Source organism: Lontra canadensis, unplaced genomic scaffold (genome assembly GCF_010015895.1).
Source record: "Lontra canadensis isolate GAN:19392208 unplaced genomic scaffold, GSC_riverotter_1.0 scaffold9, whole genome shotgun sequence".
In the NCBI taxonomy this organism is placed as follows: domain Eukaryota; kingdom Metazoa; phylum Chordata; class Mammalia; order Carnivora; family Mustelidae; genus Lontra; species Lontra canadensis.
In genome coordinates this window covers 2,308,891-2,330,559 of record NW_022631003.1, presented here as the reverse complement: position 1 = coordinate 2,330,559, position 21,669 = coordinate 2,308,891, and the positions used below count along the sequence as shown (strand labels likewise).

The 21,669-nt window shown below is 36.9% G+C and overlaps 1 protein-coding gene across 3 annotated transcripts in view; it reads right to left on the bottom strand.

Annotated features, from left to right (window-relative positions):
- LIN7A (lin-7 homolog A, crumbs cell polarity complex component) overlaps positions 1 to 21,669 on the bottom strand; it is a 120,139-nt gene that overhangs the window by 57,577 nt on the left and 40,893 nt on the right. For all 3 annotated transcript variants that reach the window (XM_032854688.1, XM_032854689.1, XM_032854690.1), the window contains exon 2: positions 20,390 to 20,508. In XM_032854688.1, the coding sequence (XP_032710579.1) occupies positions 20,390 to 20,508 (119 nt within the window). The remainder of the gene's footprint in view (positions 1 to 20,389; positions 20,509 to 21,669) is intronic.

The window sequence follows — 21,669 nt, the reverse complement described above, 5'->3', positions numbered from 1 at the left end:
ATGGTAATTATGGAAGGCCATCTGCTGAGTAGCGAGGTCATCACTCAGAGTTCTTCCAACACGTCAGCGTTTGCCTACTCAAGGATCCAGAGACATCAGCCCTGCTGGTAAGACAGGAAAGAAACTGGCAGGAAGTATGCCTTTCACCACAGCCGTGTGCCATTTGTCTCTTAGGTCAAACTTGCCAGGAACTAATTAATTGAGAAACCAGGACGTGGCTAGGATCTCACTTAACTGTCTCCTGACAAGATAGATCAGAAATGCTACCTGCCAAACTGCTCAGCAAACTTATGGCTCAGCTTTAATTAACTAAGTGAGCATAGACACCTCGTTGGATAAGATCACTGGAGGCTAGAACTTGCCTCTTGGCTGCTTTCACAAGCGGTCCCTGTTGGTTATAATCACTATCCGTTGGCAGGATTGGCTCCACCTTGAGGAAATCCTAGAGCAGAGACTCTTCTCCAGTGTCCAAAAACAGACCCACTGCATTGGAACTGCTTCACATTTGACACCTAAGAATGTCGATAAGGATGTGATCTTATCTAAACAAGGACACACTTGCCATTGAGAAGAGCCAAGGTGAAGCCACAAGGAGAAGCAGCTCAGGTGAACTGGGTTTTGAAAAGTAGGCGGAGAAAAGACATTGGCATTTAACAGTTTAACCCCAAATATCTTAGACTTCGTTTTAAAATGTCATGTGGTATATGAGACAGGCGAGCAAAAGCCTGTGAGGCTCAGCTAAAGGCTTCGTGGGAACTCCCTCTGGTGTTTCAGATGCCCGTGCTTTCTGGTCACACATAAAGAAAGAAAGCATTTCAATATGAATTTGAGGATGCCCCAGTGAGGAGAATGCTGGGGACATGTCTGTCCCTTCTGCCCAATTCACACTGCTTGGGTAGATAGTTGAGTTGGCCGGGTGTGGAGTCACTTGGGCAGAAGGCACTGTACTCCATCACAGCTGTCAGGAGTTGCAAAGAGCCCTAGAGGTTTGGGCGGAGAACCATGCCTGTTGGGACCCTGTACTTTTATAAAATTCACATCCCAGGGCGCCTGGGTGGCTCAGTGGGTTAAAGCCTCTGCCTTTGGCCCAGGTCATGGTCCTAGGATCTTGGAATCGAGCCCCGCATCGGGCTCTCTGCTCAGCAGAGAGTTTGCTTCCCTTCCTCTCTCTGCCTGCCTCTCTGCCTACTTGTGATCTATCTGTCAAATAAATAAATAAAATCTTTAAAAGTAAATAAATAAAATAAAATTCACATCCCAGATATCCTTAGAATAGACATATTCTTTTTTTTTAAAGATTTTATTTATTTATTTGACAGAGAGAGATCACAAGTAGGCAGAGAGGTAGGCGGCGGGAGGGGGGGGAAGCAGGCCCCCCACTGAGCAGAGAGCCATATGTGGGGCCCAATCCCAGGACCCTGAGATCATGACCCAAGCCATAGACAGAGGCTCAACCCACTGAGCCACCCAGGCGCCCCGTGAATAGACATATTCGGAAATCGTTTCCCTGAATAACATGTATTGTGGAAGATTCCAAGAAGTAGATGGCCATACAACGTTATATGTATTGTTAGAAATTTAGAAGACTATGTAACTATTAAGAGCATAATGCAACTGAAATATTAAGGCCATATATATAATCCCTATGGGGCACTGAGTGGGCATGAATTACCTAACAGTGTTACATGTAAAGCAATCAGGCAAAACTTAAAATTATAGAATCAAATATTTTCAGCAAGCATTTCTTATGAACTTCCATGTTTATTATAGGCAGATAACCAGATTATAGAAAGAATGGGAGTTAAAGGATAAGAAAGCTTCAATCAGGGAGAGAAAGCTTGTTGGTTGTAAGGCTCTGGGGACTTTGGCTAACTCCTAATAGGTTTGGGATCTCTCTTAGAATCTCAATGTACAAAGTACTACCTTCCTATTATAAATGTACAAAATGACAAAGAATATGTTGTGGGAAATCCCATCTTGTACTTAGCATAATTGGTGCCTCTGTGCATGTTAGAGAAAGCTGGCCCTTCTTCAAGACACAGCCATCTGCCAGGACATCATAGTAATAAATATTCAAATCCATGATGACCACAAAAATGAATGATGTCCCAAAAAGATGCAGTGCACAGTCTTACTTAGGATCCTTGAGAAGTTCCAGAAGAATAGCTAGCGTTAAGTACACTCTCCTCTTCAACAGGAAGAAAGGGAATCCTGCCAGTCCAGGTGATCAGCCTGATACTTAAAAAAAAAATTCTGGACAAGTCCTGGGCACAGAGTGGAGGAGCAGCAGCTGATAAGAAGTAAACAAAAGTTGGGGCTGTTGGGGAGGGGGGCACAGCAAGCACAGAGGCCTGAAGACACATTCCAAAATGCGTTAAATCACAGCTAGCACCACAAACACCTTCTACTGGTGCCATCATCTATGGCTTACTGGGGGAGACCACATGGAAGAGAAAGTCTGTTGTGACCAGAGATCATAAACAGGAAAAAACTTGCTGAGCCGGAACTCTGGCCAGACTATGTGTAGCACAGTCATTCCTTTCCCTGGGAGCTACTCTGGGTGCTAGCTACAAAATGAAAAATTCACTGATCCGGGGCCTAATTTACCACTGTCCATGAACACCGTAATGTAATATGTTTGTATTAATTTTAGCAGCAAACAGAGAGTCTAAGGGATTATTTGTATACCTTAGGAAAGGTCAATGGAAAATTCTGCTATAAATGGAAAAAGCATTCATGTAGAAATGATCTAAGCCCCGAGGCCCTAAAACTAGTAATTGCTACATTTTTAAAAGAACCAAAATCGCAGTCAGAATTAAGAAATCTTCAGCTGAAAACAGTGACGGGGTGTGGGGTAGGTATCCCTCTCACTCAGCTTCTTTCCCTTTTCCAGACACATTCAAGGATAGAAGCAGTGGGATGAGAGGAGGTAAAGAGAATGTTTCAGTGGTTACCTGATTTTTAGATGCTCAGAGAAAGGGAAGGTAGCGGAGAAGAGCGGGAAACAGGAAACGTCCTTGAGAGTTAACGCACAACACATAATGATTTTATTTCCTAAATTACCTGCTACATTAAAAATAAATTATGTATATTGAATTGCAGTGTCTGAAACAGTATCTTTAAGAAATTATTTCTGTTAGCAAAGCAAGTCAATAAGTTAATTACAATGCATCTGGTTTTAAAGCCAACTAACTAGTTTTATATATTGAAATCAGTCACTGAGGAAAACTCTCCTTTTACTATTTTTTAGCTGCCAATATGTATATCAATACTGAATACACTGAAATATATAGTTCAATAAGCATATGTTTTCCTAACAATTATAAATATTGCTTTCCTAAAAGAAAATCCATGTTTGTAAACATCTGAACATTTGACATTGAATAAATAAAATAGCCTGACAGATGATGAAGTTGTGAATATTTTGCTTGTAAACTCATGTTTAAGTATCCACTGTAAAACATCTTTCAAAATTAAATGTAAGTATTTGATAGTCAAAAACTTTCTGGAATCTTACAATAAGTTAACAAATGTAAATCTTACTATCACTGGTAATTCAATGAAAAAATATTTTATCTCCTACAGAATGGAAATATTTTATGAAATACAATTTTATGAAATATGAAATATTTCTTTTTCTCACTAGTAGATCATTATAACCAACTCGACTAAAGATGGAATAAACGTTCTGAGGGTTTGTTTTTCCTAAGTTATAGCTTAACAGGGTCCAATTTTCATTATTTAGAAATTCAAGTTTAGGGAAAATTCATTTACATAGTCACATGTTCAAATGTGTGGCTACCTCAATCTATTTTTATATTTGGCAATGCAGATATTATAAAGCCGTAATTATAATAATAAGCAATTTCATTAAAAACAATTTTAATACCACGATGAGTAAATCAACATTTTAAATGGACTCTTTATTACCCAAGATTATCCTTTCTAAGATGAAAATATGAGTATCAAGTATGATTCAGTGGCTCTCCTACTTTCCGTCAGTAAGTCATGGAAATCTTAAAAATTCCTCCCTCGGCTGTAGTCATGTGCCAAAATTAATTAAGGCAAATGAACATTCTAAATGAATCTCTTCCTCTTAACTATTGTTTGAGTAATTGCCTATGCTTGACAAGGTATTTTGCATGAAATATCAACAATGTGATTTGAATAATATAATTACAAACTCTTCAACCATAGTAACTAATAAATTATTGTCCTCTCATGGGACTATCTTCAGACATTTAAAATATTTATTATTTAGAAGTTCTACTGAATAATTATGGTGTCTTTATAATTTTCTAAGACCTCAAATTTCTTCCAACTTTAGGATTTGGCTATTTTAATTTTTACTGAAATATAATTGACACAGCTCTTTGTCATTTGTGGAGAAAGGAGATATATATATATATATATATATATATTAACCTTGTTTAGGAAAGTCTAATTTACTTAGCTAATGTCTAGCAATCCCAATTCTCTCAACGTATAGTGACAGTTGGCTAGTCTCTATCCTGGACACAGAAGTAATTACTGTCCCGTCTGTGAGGAAATGGAATGATTTTCAAAAAAATGTAACAGAACTCAGTTATAATTCACTTTCTGAAATAAGGAGTAAAAAAATATCTGCCAGTCATGCAGGTGGTCATAAAGAAAATTTAACAGAATATTTTTTTAATTAGAAACTCTAGGAGGTAGGATTCTTTAATTTCGCTACACAGCCAGTAACCTTTCCCACGTTGATTCCATATGGGCTTATATTCCACGAGTATTCTTTAGAAAAATGTGTGCTGCGCTGTCATCCTTGTTATGACCACATGCCTGTATTGTTATCCCAAAGTGGATAGGACCTGAAAATTGTTTAGGAAATGATTTCTACAAAATCAGTGAGAGAGAAGTTATCTGTTCTACTAGATGTTCCAGAAAGACTAAGTCCCCTCTTCTTTCTTCACCTTACATAAAGAGGGACATTACTGCATTTAACATGGAAAATACACATCTTCCCACTGCCATCAAGGGGATGCTTCTTGTTGGCTATTCAGACCTCCATGAATTCTCTGTCACGGGTGTCCCTGGTCACTGGCCCCACCCTGCTAGAAGCAAGACTGAGGAGGAGAAGAGGATGTTTCCCCCATTGCTGACTTATGGGAAACAGCGTGAAGAAAATGCAGTCCAAAAGGTTTCCAAGTATCAGGCTTAATAAATATTTGGCATCTCTTACATAATCAACAGGCAGACAGGAGGAAAACAAAGTAGTCTGGAAGACAAGATTACCTGTAATAGATTTTTTTTTCTCCAGCTAGCATAGCAGGCATTCTCCCCAATATAGCTATTTGTTGAAAATGGTGTTGCTGCCTCTAGGACTAACTTACTAAGAAAAGGACTAAAGGCATATTTGAATAGACATGCATATTTGTGATAGATTCTGAGACATATTTGCTAAAGTTTGATCTTAAAAATACTAAATTATTCTAGTAGAGGCTGAAATTTTCTGCAACTGTCGTAACTCTTTCAGTGATATGACGCCAATTATGCAATGATTAGTAACTAAAATTTTTACGTTGTCTCTTGGAAATTTGGATTACAAATATACGAGAGGATATAAAACTAAGCCACAATGTATTGTCTTATGTTAAATGAAGCAAAGGAAGAATTAGAAGGCAAAAATTTTAAATAATGTTGTTGGTACACATGGAACACTGATATGAATAGGAATTATGGAAATGGGAAGCATGATGCAATTTTCCAATTATTTTGGTTCATTACTGATAAATAGTGAAATAACGTTTCATTGTTTCCACATTTCAGAATGTTCTGAAATACTGTCCAAAGCAAGGGGAATTAGAACCGGCCTAGCATTCAGGAAACTTTGCTCTGTTACTAAATCAGGCACTAACTAGCTTGAAAGACAACTTAACTTTCCAGTTCTTATTTTCTTATCTGTAAAATTATAGTTATAATAGATTAAGACTCCAAATGGCTCCATTTTAGAGAACTTACCAACGCTCTGCATTTATAAAATTTGCAATGCCTATTCCTTGAAAAATGATTCATAATTTTATAAGAGTTGCAATCACAAGATCCACAAAGAAGTGTAAAACTCCCCTAAGTCTAACTTCCACAGGAGTAGGGTCTTTCTAAGGTTCCTTTATGACCTATACACATTACTAAATTTTATGTCGGCTACATAATAATATACATTCACCACATGAAAACCAATGTATTATATATATGCACACCCAGACCAGTCTATACATTTATACAAATACATTAAAAGATTTGAAATTTTTATTTTAATTATTGGTCAGTTTTCATAGTCAGAAACATTTTTTTTAAGATTTCATTTATTTATTTGACAGATCACAAGTAGGCAGAGAGGCAGGCAGAGAGAGAGGGGGAAGCAGGCTAAGCAGAGAGCCCGATGCAGGGCTCGATCCCAGGACCCTGGGATCATGACCCGAGCCGAAGGCAAAGGCCTTAACCCACTGAGCCACCCAGGCACCTCAGAAACAATTTTTAAATGTAAAAAAAAAAGTATTTGGTTTTAATCACTGATTACCTTTCAAGGTTGGAAGCCATTTTAAGGTAAGTAAGATCTTATTTTGAACTAGAGGTGTTATCAGGTTTTACCTGGGATTTGTATGAGCTCAAGGTCCCATTTGAAAATCAAGACCCATGAAAATCAAATATATGTTTGTCTATTAATAAAAAGGTCATCTTGATGAATTTTTTATGCATACAACAAGTATTTATTAAATGCTCACTATTTGGCAGATACTGTAGTGGGCACTAATTTTGCTGTGATAACTGAAACATTCTCTGCCTTCAGCTGAATAAGATAAATGACTTTACTTAAAACCTTAATTAACCTTAATGAAAGAAATTGAAAGAGACCCACAAATTACGAATATGAAACTGTGGTACCCCCCCCACAGGACCTCTATTGTAAAAAACAGAATTGGTATTATAAAAATCTTTAGTTTACGGTACATACTCATCACTGTTCATTGATGCATGAATGGTTTGCTTTCATCAATTTCCTTTTGCACATACACACACACATACACACCCGTAACAAGCACTCATAAATCTCCTAATAAAACAAAAGCTAGGATTAAAACTATACCCCCCCACCCTGTACTCATTACCTTGCCTCTCCCAAAAGAAATAAGTAGGGCATTAATGAAAGGTTAGATAAATTGACCAATTAATCAGAAACCCAGAAACAGATCCATGTGTATAGTTCAGTGTGTATTAATATGGCAAGTCACAGAAAAATTTATGAATTATTCAATAATGGAAAAGTGAATTGAGGGAAATTGGAGGGGGGGTTGGGTGAGCCGGGTGATGAGTATTAAGGAGGGCACATACTGTACAGAGCACTGGATGTAATGGATAAACAATGAATCTTGGAACACTAAAATATTTAAATTAAATTTCAAAAAATAGAACATGGAATAGTTATCCTTATAAATAAAAGACAAAATCAGATGCCTACTTCATACAACATACAAAAAAAAATCAATTCTAGATGGATTAAGAACATAAATTTTAAAAATAAAACTTCTACTTTTAGTAGAAAATATAGATGAATATCTTTTAGACATTGAGGTAGGAAATACTTCTTAAGTAAGATACCCCCCAAAATCAGTGATTATTGAAAAGGTAATTAATGTGACTATTTTAAATTAAGAATTTTATTTATGAAAGACATCTCGAAGACAAGTTATAACATAGGAAATACAACATAGGAGAACTTACATACACCATCAGCAAAAAATTAATAACAAGATTATGTTAAGGGCACTTGGGTGGATCAGTCAGTTAAGCAACTGACTCTTGATCTCAGTTCAGGTCTTGATCTCAGGGTTGTGAGTTCAATACCCGTGCTGGGCTCCATGTTGGGCAGACTACTTAAAAAAAAAAAAGAATATATATAAAAAATGTTTTAAAAAATAAGCATAGGGACGCCTGGGTGGCTTAGTGGGCTAAGTCACTGCCTTCGGCTCAGGTCATGATCCCAGAGTCCTGGGATCGAGTCCCATGTCGGGCTCCTTGCTCAGCGGGGAGCCTGCTTCTCTCTCTGCCTCTGCCTGCCTCTCTGCCTGCTTGTGTGCTCTCTTTCTTTTTCTCTCTGACAAATAAATAAATAAAATCTTTAAAAAAAAAAATCAGGCAAGTAAAAATTGCCTGATTTTAAAAAATAAGCATAAATCAGTAAAAAAAATACATGAACAGGTATTTAACAGAAAAAGAAACATAATGGCCAATAATTACAAGAAGAGGTATTAAATAATGTAGTGATCAATTAAATGCAAATGATGACTACAACGAGATACTATTTTAGTATATTCAGTTAGTATAAGTTTAAATGTCTCCTATGCAAAGTTAGAGGTAATGTGGATACACAACTTCTGTATTACTTGTTAGGGTATAAACTGGAGCAACCAAGCTTAAAAATAGTTTGGCATTATTTCTTAAAGTTGAATATTTTTTACACCTTATGATCCAGAAATTCCAGATCTAGATATGAACCCAAAAGAAGTCTTGTTCATGTGACAAGAAGTGCAGGTATGTTAATAGTAGCACCTGGAAACAATTTAAATGTTCATCAATGAGAGAGTGAATTAATAAAAGATAGTATATTTATACAATGGAATATCACATAATAGTCAAAATAAGTGAATTACAGTAACACCATAAAGAATGAGTGGATCTTAGGAGTAGGATATTAAGTGAAAAAAGGACATCCCCCAAAGATTTCAGCAGCATGATACCTTTTTATAATATTTTAAATAGAATTAAAATAAATACACATGAGGGGCACCTGGGTGGCTCAGCTGGTTAAGCATTTGCCTTCAGCTCGGGTTGTGAACTTGGTATCTAGGATGGAGCCCCACGTTGAGCCCTGGATAGGGGCTCCCTGCTCAGCGGGGAGTCTGCTTCTGTCTCTCCTCCTGCTTTGCCCCCACCAGCTCATGCTCACTTGCTCACTTTCTCTCTCTCTCAAATAAATAAGTAAAATCTTAAAAAATAATAAAATAATATATTTGAGGAAAATACACAAACACACAGACTATATAAAAAACAAGGAAATGATGAATACAAGATGTCGTGGTCAGCAGTCAGCCCTACATCTTGTATGAAAGAAAAAGGGCAGGAAGGAGAGAAAGAAGGAGGGGAGGGAGGAAGTTAATGATCACCTTGCATATATTTGAATTATAAGTGATACTAATATGCAAATCACACCCAAGGGATAATAGCAAGCTGCTTAAAAATGACAATTTGCAACTTAACATTCACTTGAGATGGCTTGTACAAATGGACTTGTCTGCACATATGTTGGCAGTACTGATGCAAGAAAAGGCTAAATGACTTGTTCACTGAAAAAAAAAAGTTGTCATCCATGGTGCCAAAAATAGAAGTTCTGATTTCCAGCCCTATGATCTCAACAGAAGACAGGATGTTCACTTTATCTAACTGATATAAAATACTACTTCTCTGAGGACTCCATTATTTTGAACTCCTATGTAGGTACATGTAATTACAAGCTTCTAGAATTATGAACTATTTATCATTTGCTACAGCAAATACAAAGTCTGAGCTGATTATTTACCCAACAGTGGATGCTAACAGCCTTCAGAGTCATTACGGACTATTTGTGAGGTTCTGTTTAGATATCTTTAAGATCAATGACCCTTTAGTGCAATTACGGTCTAAGATGTTTCCTGCCACACAGATCCCCGTTCTCACTACCAGAAAGTGACCTGTTGATGTTATAAACGCTCCTCACACGGTTACAAATGTGTCTTTCCTGAGAAAACTGCAGAAATATAACTTAGTTTAAAGATTCCATTTCCCATGAGTTAGTCATTCTGTTTTTGCAATTTCCTGTGATAAAATTATAATTATATTCTTCGAAAAACTCAATAAAATGAGTACACTTATTTTTCTCATTATTTTTAGCAGTTTAAAAATCTCCATCGTATCTGTCTTCCCTACACCAGTAATACACGGTCTCACAGAGTCACATATTCCTACCATCCATACATGCTCAGCCTTCTATAATTCCAGGTCATTTATGTGAAGAAAAACATATGTCACTTGCTATGCAATTACAGATTCATAGAACTGGTAGGATCTTAGAGAGGGAGACCAGCTGAGTTACGTAGTACATCTCATCTCCACTGATACCAGAATCTTTTATTAGGGAGTAGTCTTCATTTTCTGGGAGGTGGAGCGGGAGCCTAGATCATGGGCCCTTTTGAGAATCTGATAAAGTTATGGTGTTACCCCAAGAAAAATGCAGCCATGTGTGTAAGTGCTCATGCCATGTTTTGCTTTTGACATTGAGTTAGTTTTATTAAGATTATGTGATTCTTTTCTTGTAAAAATGAATGGCTGCTGTCTGGAAAATTAATCAAATTAAACAAACCATATAAAAAGAAGAAAATTCTGTGTTTGCTTAACATATATTTCAATGAGAAGCTTGTTTGATTTGGAAGTAGTTAAAGTTTGGAGTGATCTTTTACACGGAAATATTTGTGTCCTTTTTAGTATTCAATCAGTTCTGAGTCTGTTTTAATACCAGCAAGGGCACAAAGTTGCCGCCCACGGCACTTTCAAAAGCAAACAGAATTAAGCTCCATTATGGCAGACAGACTTATGTCAAGACACCTGAGCTTCCTTCAAGACACTTCAAGTTGAATTTAGGTCCTACCAAATCCTGTGTCCTTAAGGCAAATAAAGTTATTTTTGAAAAGGTTGGCATCAACGATGCAGCCTCTGTCAGCAAAGAAAGACGTTTGAAATCTTTTTTTTTTTTTTCAATTTAAATTATCTATGCAGAAGTAACCTTTAAAAGAGTTTTGCAGTCTTTTCAGTTGCTCTAGTTCTTTCCCATGGTTAAACTGACAAGGCTTTCTCATTTTCAACTCCCTTTCCCCTCACAAATATCCTTGCTTCAGCTCTGGAAAGGTCACAAGTTTTCAGTTTTAATGTCTCCTTCCAAAATGGCAGACATTTCTAGCAGCCATCATACAGTGACTCTGGAATCTGATGACTAGCCTCCTTCTTACAGCCATTTTAGATGTTACTACAAGAAAGTCTAGCCACAAATGAACCTCTCTTGTCAGCCTATTCGAAAGTACCAGGAAAAATAAACCCAATACTTAAAAAATGAATAAATAAAGTGAAATTTCTGACCCAAGTTCAACCGAGTGCATTAACACTTATCCTTGGGAAAGCCAAAAAACAAACAAACAAACAAACAAACAAAAACTTTGACAGTAAAGAGAACACAGTTTGCTCCATTTCTAAATAAAACCTTAGAAAGATATAGGTTCTAGGCTATGGCTTTGAAATTATTGGGCCACTTTTCCCAGAGCAGGCAAGATATCTTTTAGGATAATCGTCAGTCTTTGACACTAATGCCTGCTGATGTTGAAAAGTAATAAATCTCCATAAAAAGTAAAAGCTCCGTCTTCTTCTCCAGAGTAATCAAGCTGGATGTGGGACCCAGAAACTCCACATGTTACCCCACGTGCACTTTGAATATGAAGAGTTTTCTTCCATCTGGAGTTCTGCAGAACAAAGAAACTTTTTACCGTTGGAACAACGTGGGTCTTGAAATTACCCATGGGGTAACACACACACACACACACACACACACACACACACACACACGGACTTCAATAGGACCATCAGCACTCACAAGATAGATAAAAATCAGAGCTTTACCAAAACAATCAGACTTTGCACCAATTGCATGCCAAACAGCTGCTATTTTCAGCATAATGGGTTTCAAAATAGTAGCAAAATGTCAGAGTTCAGGAGTAGGTTATAGCAAATGAACAGAGGCACTCTTTGAGATTTTTGTTGTTCTTGTAGTTCTGAGCAACCCACCCGTTCAGACATTTCTAGAGTACCTGATTTGATCAAGCTTTCCCCGATTATTTATGGTTCCTTTGGCTTGGAGACGTGTCAAGACACGCTGGGACAAATACAAGTTTTGGTAAAGAACATAAAAATTCTCTATCGTGCAATGAATCTTCAGGATGCTCAGAAATAAGATTTATTGACTTCATGCTCTTCTTGGCAGGAAACATATCACACAAGGAACAATCTAGCTTTTGTGTCCTATCACATTTGGCAGTGCAAATAAAATCAAGGGAAATGTAAGAGCCATCAAGCTTTCTTTCGTCATCTGCCAACTTAAGCTAAATTCAATATGAACAGAAAGATACGTGTAAACATATGTCAGACACATTTTTTGTTAATTCCCTTGAATGTAATACTATTCTAGATGCCATTATATAACAGATTGATAATTTTACATAATGAACCCATGCCATTCTATCCATGTTTAAAGCAAAACATTAAAAAAACATATTTTTCCATAAAACTTTTGCACACAAATGGAAGGGAATAAAAATAAGGCATATAAATATAAATTCTGTACTATATATATGTATATGTAAGTATATAAATAAATTATTAAAGCATATAAATATATTTGCTTTTACTTCACCTACAACATGAAATTTATACGTGACATTAAATTAAAAACTCTTGTGCAAAAATGGGTCTGAAATATGACCATCCAACCTCTGCTGTTGTTATAGGAAGCTTCTTACATTATAACTGAGCTCATTGGTGGTTATTGCTAGTTATCTGTAATCTGCTACTTTTCACCCAGTGGTCCACATTGGTTATATCCCTTTCACTTTATCCTACCAGATAATAAATGACAACTATGTTACCCACTATTTTTTTTTTCTTTTGTGGTTAACGATCACCAAGTCCTTAACTTCTTGTAGAATGACAAGGTTTCCAGATTCCTTACTACACTGGTTTATTCTAAAACCACTCCAGATTGTGAAGATATTTCTTAAAATGTGAGCCTCCTATTGAGAAAAAGATTTTTCACTTGTTTGGATGATTAATAACTACAGAACAATTATTCTTTGTATTTATAACTAGTATTTCTATTAGAACACAATAAAATTTTATTGTCTTGTCATTAAAACCACTGATTTTTTCACCAGAGTAACTACCATTTCTTACCTGCTTCTTCTTTTAGCTATACTTCTAGTTATACTGTGTTAGTCAAAGTATTTTATACTTTTTAGTCTCATTTGATTTAACCTTCCCAACAACCCCACAAAGTTATTATTGTCTTCCTTTATGTTAAAAAAGAGGATAAACCTGGGCGCCTGGGTGTCTCAGTTGGTTAGGCATTTGCTTTCAGCTCAGGTCATGATCTCAGGGTCGTGGATCGAGCCCTGCATCGGGCTCTCCACTCAGTGGGGAGTCTGCTTCTCCCTCTCATTCCACTTCTGTGCTCTCTCTCTCTCTCAGTATCTCTCTCTCTCTCTCAAATTAATAAATAAAAATATTTGGGGGAGACACTTGGTTGTCAGTTAAGTGGTGTCGTCCGTTCAAGTCATGATCCCAGGATCCTGCATCGGGCTCCCTGCTCAGCAGAGAGCCTGTTTCTCCCCCTCTCCCTCTACCTGCCACTAGGCCTACTTGTGCTCTCTATCTCTCTGTCAAATAAATAAATAAAATCTTTTAAAATAAAATAAAATAAATTTCAATAAATCATTTTTTAAAGAAAGGGTACACAAAACCAAGAACATAGAAGTTAAGTAATGAGTATAGCATGAGCATATAATTAAAGGGCTAAGCAATGATTTGAGTCCAGGTTGTCAGAATTCATTGTCAGTGCTCTGTATGACTCCATGTTCTTGCCATTTTTCCAATACACAACGCAAAGCCATGATTCCACATCAGTCTGCCGCCCTCCATTCCTTCCTTCCTACCTTTTTCTTTCTTCCTTTCTTGGTTGCTTCCTTCCCTCTCCCTCTCCCCTTTCTACTTTCCATCCCTTCCATTCTCCCTTCCTCCCACTCTCTTTTCTCCTCCCACGTATCCTTACTTCATCTCTTCTTGTCAGTACTGATCCACGTACGTGTTTTCTTAAGGTAATTATAAATCTGTATTCTGCCATACCACCCACCATTAGTTTTCTCATAAAGCTGATTAAACTTACTGTCCACATTTTCATCCACACAGTAGATTAAGATGTACAGAACAGCACCAAAAACAAACATGTGTGTCATAATTGTATGTCCCAAATGGTCATGGCATTAGGGTACAATGGCTCTGTTAATTTTGTTGTCATGATTAATGGTGGGGCAATGAGTAGGTCTATTAGTCTTACGGGTTTTCTTAAATCTAGCCTATAGAAACTTGACACTTCTCCCCCCACCCTGTTTTCCATTTCCTGACTTACCAAAACACTGGACCTAGGGATAATTTGGGAGTCTACTCTTTAATTACAATACCATCCTCTGATTGGATGCCAGACTCTGTACTATGTGACTTTACATACAGGATCTATAATTGTCAGAATCACTGCAAGACTGATGGTATCATTCCATTATTAAAAATTATCGAATAAAATATTACAGAGGTCTGAAATAAGTAACCAAGTTGGGATTCAAACATTGGTCATTGACTTGACTACAACACTGCTCTAATGATGTTGCTACCAATCCCCCCCCTCCGCCCACCCCCCCCCCATCTGACAGACTGCATCACAGTGACAATACATTCCTGGTGGGAGGCATTGTGGTGATAATTCTTAATCTATAGATCCCTTCAGGGAAAGAATCTCACTGGAGACTAAGAGCCATTGATTAGCAGACTGATACATTCTAAATATCTCTTCTAAGTGGCTTATAACTTTAAGTATATAAAACAAAGAAATCCCTTTATAAGGCAACAGTGTAAGACTTAGATGGGGTGGGAGGTGGTGGTGGAGGGTTAAGGAGCTCCATCCTCAGGGAGGGAAAAAAAAATGAGAATAGGAGCAAATGGAAAATAATCTAGGAGCAAAATCCATGACCTAAGTATCTCAATTTAAAATTAATGAGTCAACTAATGGGCATAGGTACTTATAGTGGTTATCAATTTTAATTTCATATAGTTTTAAAAAGATTTACCCTAGCTTACCGAAAATAATAACATAGACTTTTGTTTTACAGCAGTTAAAGGGTTGCTTGCTACAGCTTATAACATTTACCCAAGCTAAATTTGGCTTGATAGTTGTGTATTGTCAGGATGGCTTGAATTATATTGTGGTACTGTAACCCCAATATCCTGGAGGCTTAAAGTAACAAAGGTGTATTTCTTGCTCAGACTACGTGTTTGCAAAAGCTTGGCTAAAGCCCATATTTCTCATTTTCTCCCTCTGCAACCCACACTTGATTGATCCTTTATCAGGTAAAACATCACTAGTCACATGGCAAAAGGGAAGGAACACAACATATCACACACTGACTCAAAGGCTTCACCAAGGCAGTGGCACACATCACTTCCATTCACATTTTCTTCGCCAAAGCAGTTGTCATAACCACATCCTGCTTTAAGGAGTTTGGGGAAATCCAACTGTAACATGTGCTAAGAAGGAGAGGAGAACTGGAATGTTTTCCAACAATCCTACTGACTCTCACAGAAGGATTCCATATGGAGTTGGATTACTTTCTTAATCTACAGTTCTACTACATTAGAGCATCCTAGCACACAGCATCTGGTGACTGGCCAAGCAAGGCAGTCTTTGGTGACTATGTCATTTGGTTCTGCATTTTTGGTTCTCACATGAATATGATAGTCATAAATGTGGGAGCAAGTCATCGCCACAGACCACTCTCAGCAGCACATCAAATATCGGATCAATGAGCATATCACCCTGGAAATCAGGAAGCCTGAATGTTGCAAAACTTGGAAGATGATGATGGTAAATAAATTCATTCTGCTTTTTTATTATCTTAGTTTCAGAAAGAATTTCTTTGAATTTTGTTGCAGAAAATCGGACATCCCCTTAAAATATTACCACTCAGATACTATTGATTTCTTTCTCTGAGGCACAAAGAACATGAAGTGTCAGGGAAAATTTCATCTCTTGGCAATCGAGCTATTTGAATTCAATTCAAGTTCACCCTCCAGTTCTCTTGGGAAATTCTCTTATCCGAAGTCAACGTTTTATAATCCCTATATTTCAACCCTATATTTCCTTATATTTCAATTTATAAACTTAGGTCACTCAACCTAAATAGTAGAGTGAGGAACTAAAACTTGAAGAAGCCACTTAAAATCCCTGAAATGGTCCTTACTGGGAATATCAGTACCATAAAATTTTATTTCATCTCTCATTCAAAAAGTTCTGTGAACTTTCTCTTGTCAGCCAGTGCCTCTCACTATGGGAGAGCTGAAGCATGTGGGAGTTCATTTACCAGCCATGTACTTCAAAATTACTTGCACAGAATAGGTGTAATTTAATTATTAATCAGGTCCTTTTAAGATCTTTCAGCAAGAAAAGACAATATCAAGGCACATGAGTATTGCAAACTACTATCTGTATTCTGTGGCTAAAGCTGTGTGTGGACTGGCATTCAAGTGAAACTCATTAATAGATCGATGTCTTTTTTAGTTATATACATAAATGGTCTTGCTTCAGTCCTGAGCTCAACATGATTTTGTCCATCTTTATTAGAGACCACAGAAGAAGAGTTATGAACAGAAAACATCAAGTGTCTTTTAATCATTCATTTGCAGCAAAAAACAAAATAAAATTTCATTAAACCATTCCTCCCAAATAAATACTGCCCATAGGCCAAGAGTTGATTCAGTGGTTGCATCCAAATGTAAAGCAAAACATGGGATTGTAACAATAACTACTGTTACACCTGTGTAAGGCAATTAAAAAAATTGGCCATTGATTATCCTGCCTTTTTTTTTTTATTAAAGATTTTCTTTATTTATTTGAGAGACAGAGATCACAAGTAGGCAGAGAGGCAGGCAGAGAGAGGAGGAAGCAGGCTCCCTGCCAAGCAGAGAGCCCGATGCGGAGCTCAATTCCAGGACCCTGGGATCATGACCTGAGCTGAAGGCAGAGGCTTTAACCCACTGATCCACCTGCCTTTTTTTTTTTTTTTTTTTGGCATAATTTGGATTTTACGGTCTTATTGATAATGACCTGTACCTGTTTTTGCTCTGGTAAGTCTGACAAAGGATAATGCCCCAGGAGTTCTTTGTCTTTTCTCTACCCGGCATGACAAATTCATAACTTTCACACTGGAAAGTATTAACTAGCAAATATTCCTGAAAAATCAAATAATTTAATCATAGAGATTCTGAGCATAATTTGAGTAAGAATAATAACTGAATAATAATTGAATAAGAATAAGAATTGAATAAGAAACTGTAACTTCAAAGGTTTCACAGCAGTATAATAGTACCCAAGAGACCAAGAGGGAAAGGAACCTTGACTCAAAAAAATTTAATTTTCAGATATTTGCTGTTGTACATCATCATACTTCCTAGCTGCCCTTTTCTTTACTGGCTTGTCGATTCACCTGTCTGACAACATGGGTTCATATTTTACATTTTTATTGAAGACCTTTTTACTAAATGGAGATACAATACAATTCTATGATTCAGAATTGTTGAATACATATTTCTATTTTTACTGTTACTTCCCAGTTAATGTAGAGTGACACAATGAGAATAACAAGGAACATTCCAAGCTTAAGTATGAATGATATCATAAAACTAGTGTGGAATATGAGTCAAGATGAAGTGATGAAAACAATTTCTATATAACATGCATGGCCCTTCAGGACAAAATTATTATAAGGGCCTTACTGTGAACCTAAAATTAATCTCATTAGTCCAAATTTATAAAATGTAAGGCGGATAAATTACATCACCTATTTCCCTCCGAAACTGTTGGGCTGCCCATAGTTCAGTTACAGATTTCCATGGATCACTAATGATACACACAGAACACTTTACCACAGACAGGGTTTGGAAGATATGTTTCTAATGTCAATATAATGTCTTCATATTTATTTTCTTTTTTACTTTTATTCTCTTTTTCCTTAACAAACTCTTTAAAGAAAAAGGTCTGTGCATTTGTTTGAACATATATCCATAACACAGTTACATCTCCAGACCCAACCTCTCCTCCAGGCTCCAGACTCAGATGCCTGCCAGACTCCTACTTGGATGCCTGAAAAGCATCATCAACTTACTCTTGTCTACAACAGAGCCCTTGGACAGTCCAAATTTGGTCCAACTGCAAAGATTCCTACCCAATTATGTAACCATTCATCCAACTGTTCAAGCTGAAACCTAAAAGGTGATTGAGACTTGTCTCTCTCATCTGTGTACCCAGTGCATGAACAATTCCTGTTAACTTGACTTCCAAAAAGCACACATTGAACCTGACGACTTACACTATTAACCATGCAAGCTGCCATTATCTAGCCTCTCACTTGATCTGCTCATGACTTTGTTCCTGGACTCTCTGATTTCTTCTCTTGCCCACACACTTGTATTCTCTCACAGCAGTCAGAAGGACCCTTTTAAAAATCCAGTCAGGTCAGGGTAAAACTCTCCAAGGGCTTTCTCCCAGAGTGAAATCCACTGTCCCAACCTTAGCATGTGAGGCCTTACTTGATTTGCTCTCTGGCTGCCTTTGGGAAGTCTACCTTGCTTATTTTACTGCAGACGGTCTGGTTTGGGGGATATTCCTTCCATGGACTCAGATCATTCTTGGTTTTTGCACTTGTGGTTTCTTCTCCCTGGAAAACTCTACCTCACTTATATTTGTGACGTGTTCAATTACTTTCTTACCACCTCAACGCAATTAGGTTATTTTCTTACCACCTCAACTTAACAGAACTTTACTCCTACCTCCGCTAATCCTGCTTTATTTATTTCCATAGTTTTGTCACCCTCTGACATTGTATTGCATATTTATTTAATCATATTCTCACTGGAAAGTAAATTCCATGAAGATAGATACTTCACATTGATCATATGCCAAACTCCCAGTGAGGAGAGTTATATATTTGATGTGTCCTATCCTTCAGTTAGTTCTGTGGAAAGTAAAAGAGATGATAGAATATCTAAAAATGAAAAATCGGCCATCAAATCTCAGAGGAGTAGCACTCTGTGAAGGAAGAAAATTGTGTGTAGGGGATCTAACCTTGATCTACAGAGCAACTACAGAAATTTACCTCAGAGAGGCCCACAGAGTTTTCATGTAGCTATACCTTTCCCACTGAGCAGCCAGTGGCCAAGAACTAATACACTTTGAGAAATTTTCTTTCAGCTTTTGGTTAAATACACAGTGTTGAACTTGGAGACACAATTATGGTTATTTATTTAAGCTGTGTTCATTATAAAGAACACTTCAATAGCGAACAACTTCACCTGATAAAGATTTAGCACAAGCCCAGTTTAAGTCAAATCTCAGCAAAATCCAAACTGTAACCACACTGGATAAGCTACAGTTTAAACTTGTAGTGAAAGAGGTTTTGTATGTCTCTATCTTAGTCCCCTAGGTCTTTCTGGTGTGGTGACTGTTAGCATTGTTGAGGTAAATGCATTAGCTACAGGTAGAATTGCAAGGAGAAAGGGAAGTTGATAACAAGTGTTCCTTGCCGAGTGTATGTCCTCCACCAGAACAAACTCTCCGGATTGTCACTGGGTTCAACTGGCTTTGGAGAGGATGACAGTAGATAATTTATTATTGGGGGCTTCTAGTGGAGCAAATATGCTGGACTTAGGGACTTTAGGTTCTAAGTAATTATTAAATAATGAATTATTACTTAGAACCTGATGAGGAAGAAATGATGGGCTTACTTAATATTATTTTGTTCAAAAAACAATATGGCTTATACATCCCAAATGAACTCTTTTGTAACCAATAAAATTCATTAGTGGACTAGTCAATACCACCACAAGTCAATGCAAAAATTCAGTCATTTCTACACACTTGTGTATGTTAGGCTTCTTGCAACCACCAGCGAGGAAAGCATTACAAAAATTTGTTAGAAGGGCATAGCAGTCTGTTCAGAGATTTTCCATTATTTCACTAGACAGCAATGTTTGGATAATTATAACATTAGTCTGTAGGAAGTAACTCTTCCAGATTTATCTAAGATTCAGCTGAGTGTCCTTTTAAGAAAAGCTCAACCCTCACGAATTATGACTATTTTGAATTGAATTTCCATATGACTGCATGTGGCCACGAAGTAACTTAGACTCCAAGTAAGTAATAGTTAACCTGCTGAGGGAGTGACCTCATCGGTACCATAAGGTCAACATTTGGTTTTACATGAATGTATAAATCCTGACTCGATCTAATTTAAGAATTTAGCAGACTAAATCATATTTTATCATCTGTCCAAGGAACTAAAAACAGAAAGCTTAAATGTAGCTCCAGTCTTAACTATTCAACTGTTTGTGTGGAAAAGACATGCTTTCTCTTCAGAAGACATATGGCTAAATAGAAGTGATTAAAATTTTAGTGTCATACCTCTCGAATAGCAGTACAAAACTCACTCTGAAGCACTTTTTTGAGGGATTGTAGCTTGTGCACTGGTACTTCTCCAGATTCCTGTAGTTTTTCCAGTAATTCAATTGCTCTGGCAACATCTGAAAAAAAAAAAAATCAAAATAGAGACATCTAGAATCAACTGTAACTCATCAGCAAAGTACTATTATTCCAGTTGAATGGTGCAATGAAAAACAAGTGGAATGAATTGCAAAATCACAACTTAAAATTCATAGCTTATTGATCTAATCTTTTGGTAAAAAGTCATTTTAATTTGTTCTACACAATTCGTCGCTGAATATACCTCCCTCGGTGGCATTTCATGTATGTTATTTCTGTCATACACACTAGTTTGAATATTCTCTTAGCAAAGAAGAGTAGGAAACATGCCTTTTATTGACACCCAATAACCAAATAAGTCCTGTCAATTTTATCTCTGAGATGCTGTTTGCAGTCTGACTCTTCCTTTCCCATACTATATTTATCACATTGGCAATTTTACATTTATTAGTGTCATGATTTGATCAATGTGCATTTCTTCCACTTACTGATAAACTCTTACAGGGTAGGAACTTATCTAAGTTTGGTCACCTTTGCATCCCCAGAGTCTGGTATAATACAGTGACTAAATATCTGATGAATGAATTAATTAACTAACGGCCTCTATCCATTTAACTGCTTCTCTATTATTCTAAGCCCTCATCATTATCTCCTCTCTGTTCAGATAGAGTCATTTCTTCTCCTCCAGTCTCTTCATAAGGTCCATAAGGTTATCTTCCTAAAGAATCTGATCATGTACCACCTACCAACTTCTAGAACAGTACCAAGCAAAAGAATTTTCTGTAACAATTAAGTTAAAGGCTCCTCTTGTACTTGACAACATCATAAGTTAATGTATCAAGAACCACTGTCTTTTATACCCATAGCTTTAAAATTCCCTGCATGGTTTTATACTCCCAAGAAAAAAATGATATGATGAAAGACCCTTTTAAAAATACTTATGGTGATCTCTTCTACTTGTTGTAGTCAATAGCTCAGTGAAGAGTCATGTAGGTACTTATGTGTAAGATAGAGGGTTTTCAGTTCCTAAGGGATTAGTTCCAGAAAGCATCCCATATCCCTGCCATCAGATTTCAAATTCATCCATCTATCCACCCATCCATCTATCCATCCACTAATTTGTGTTCCTATTTGACCAGGCACTAAGTTTGACAGTAAGAACAAGACACACATCCCTTCTGAACTCACAGTCAAATGAGGAG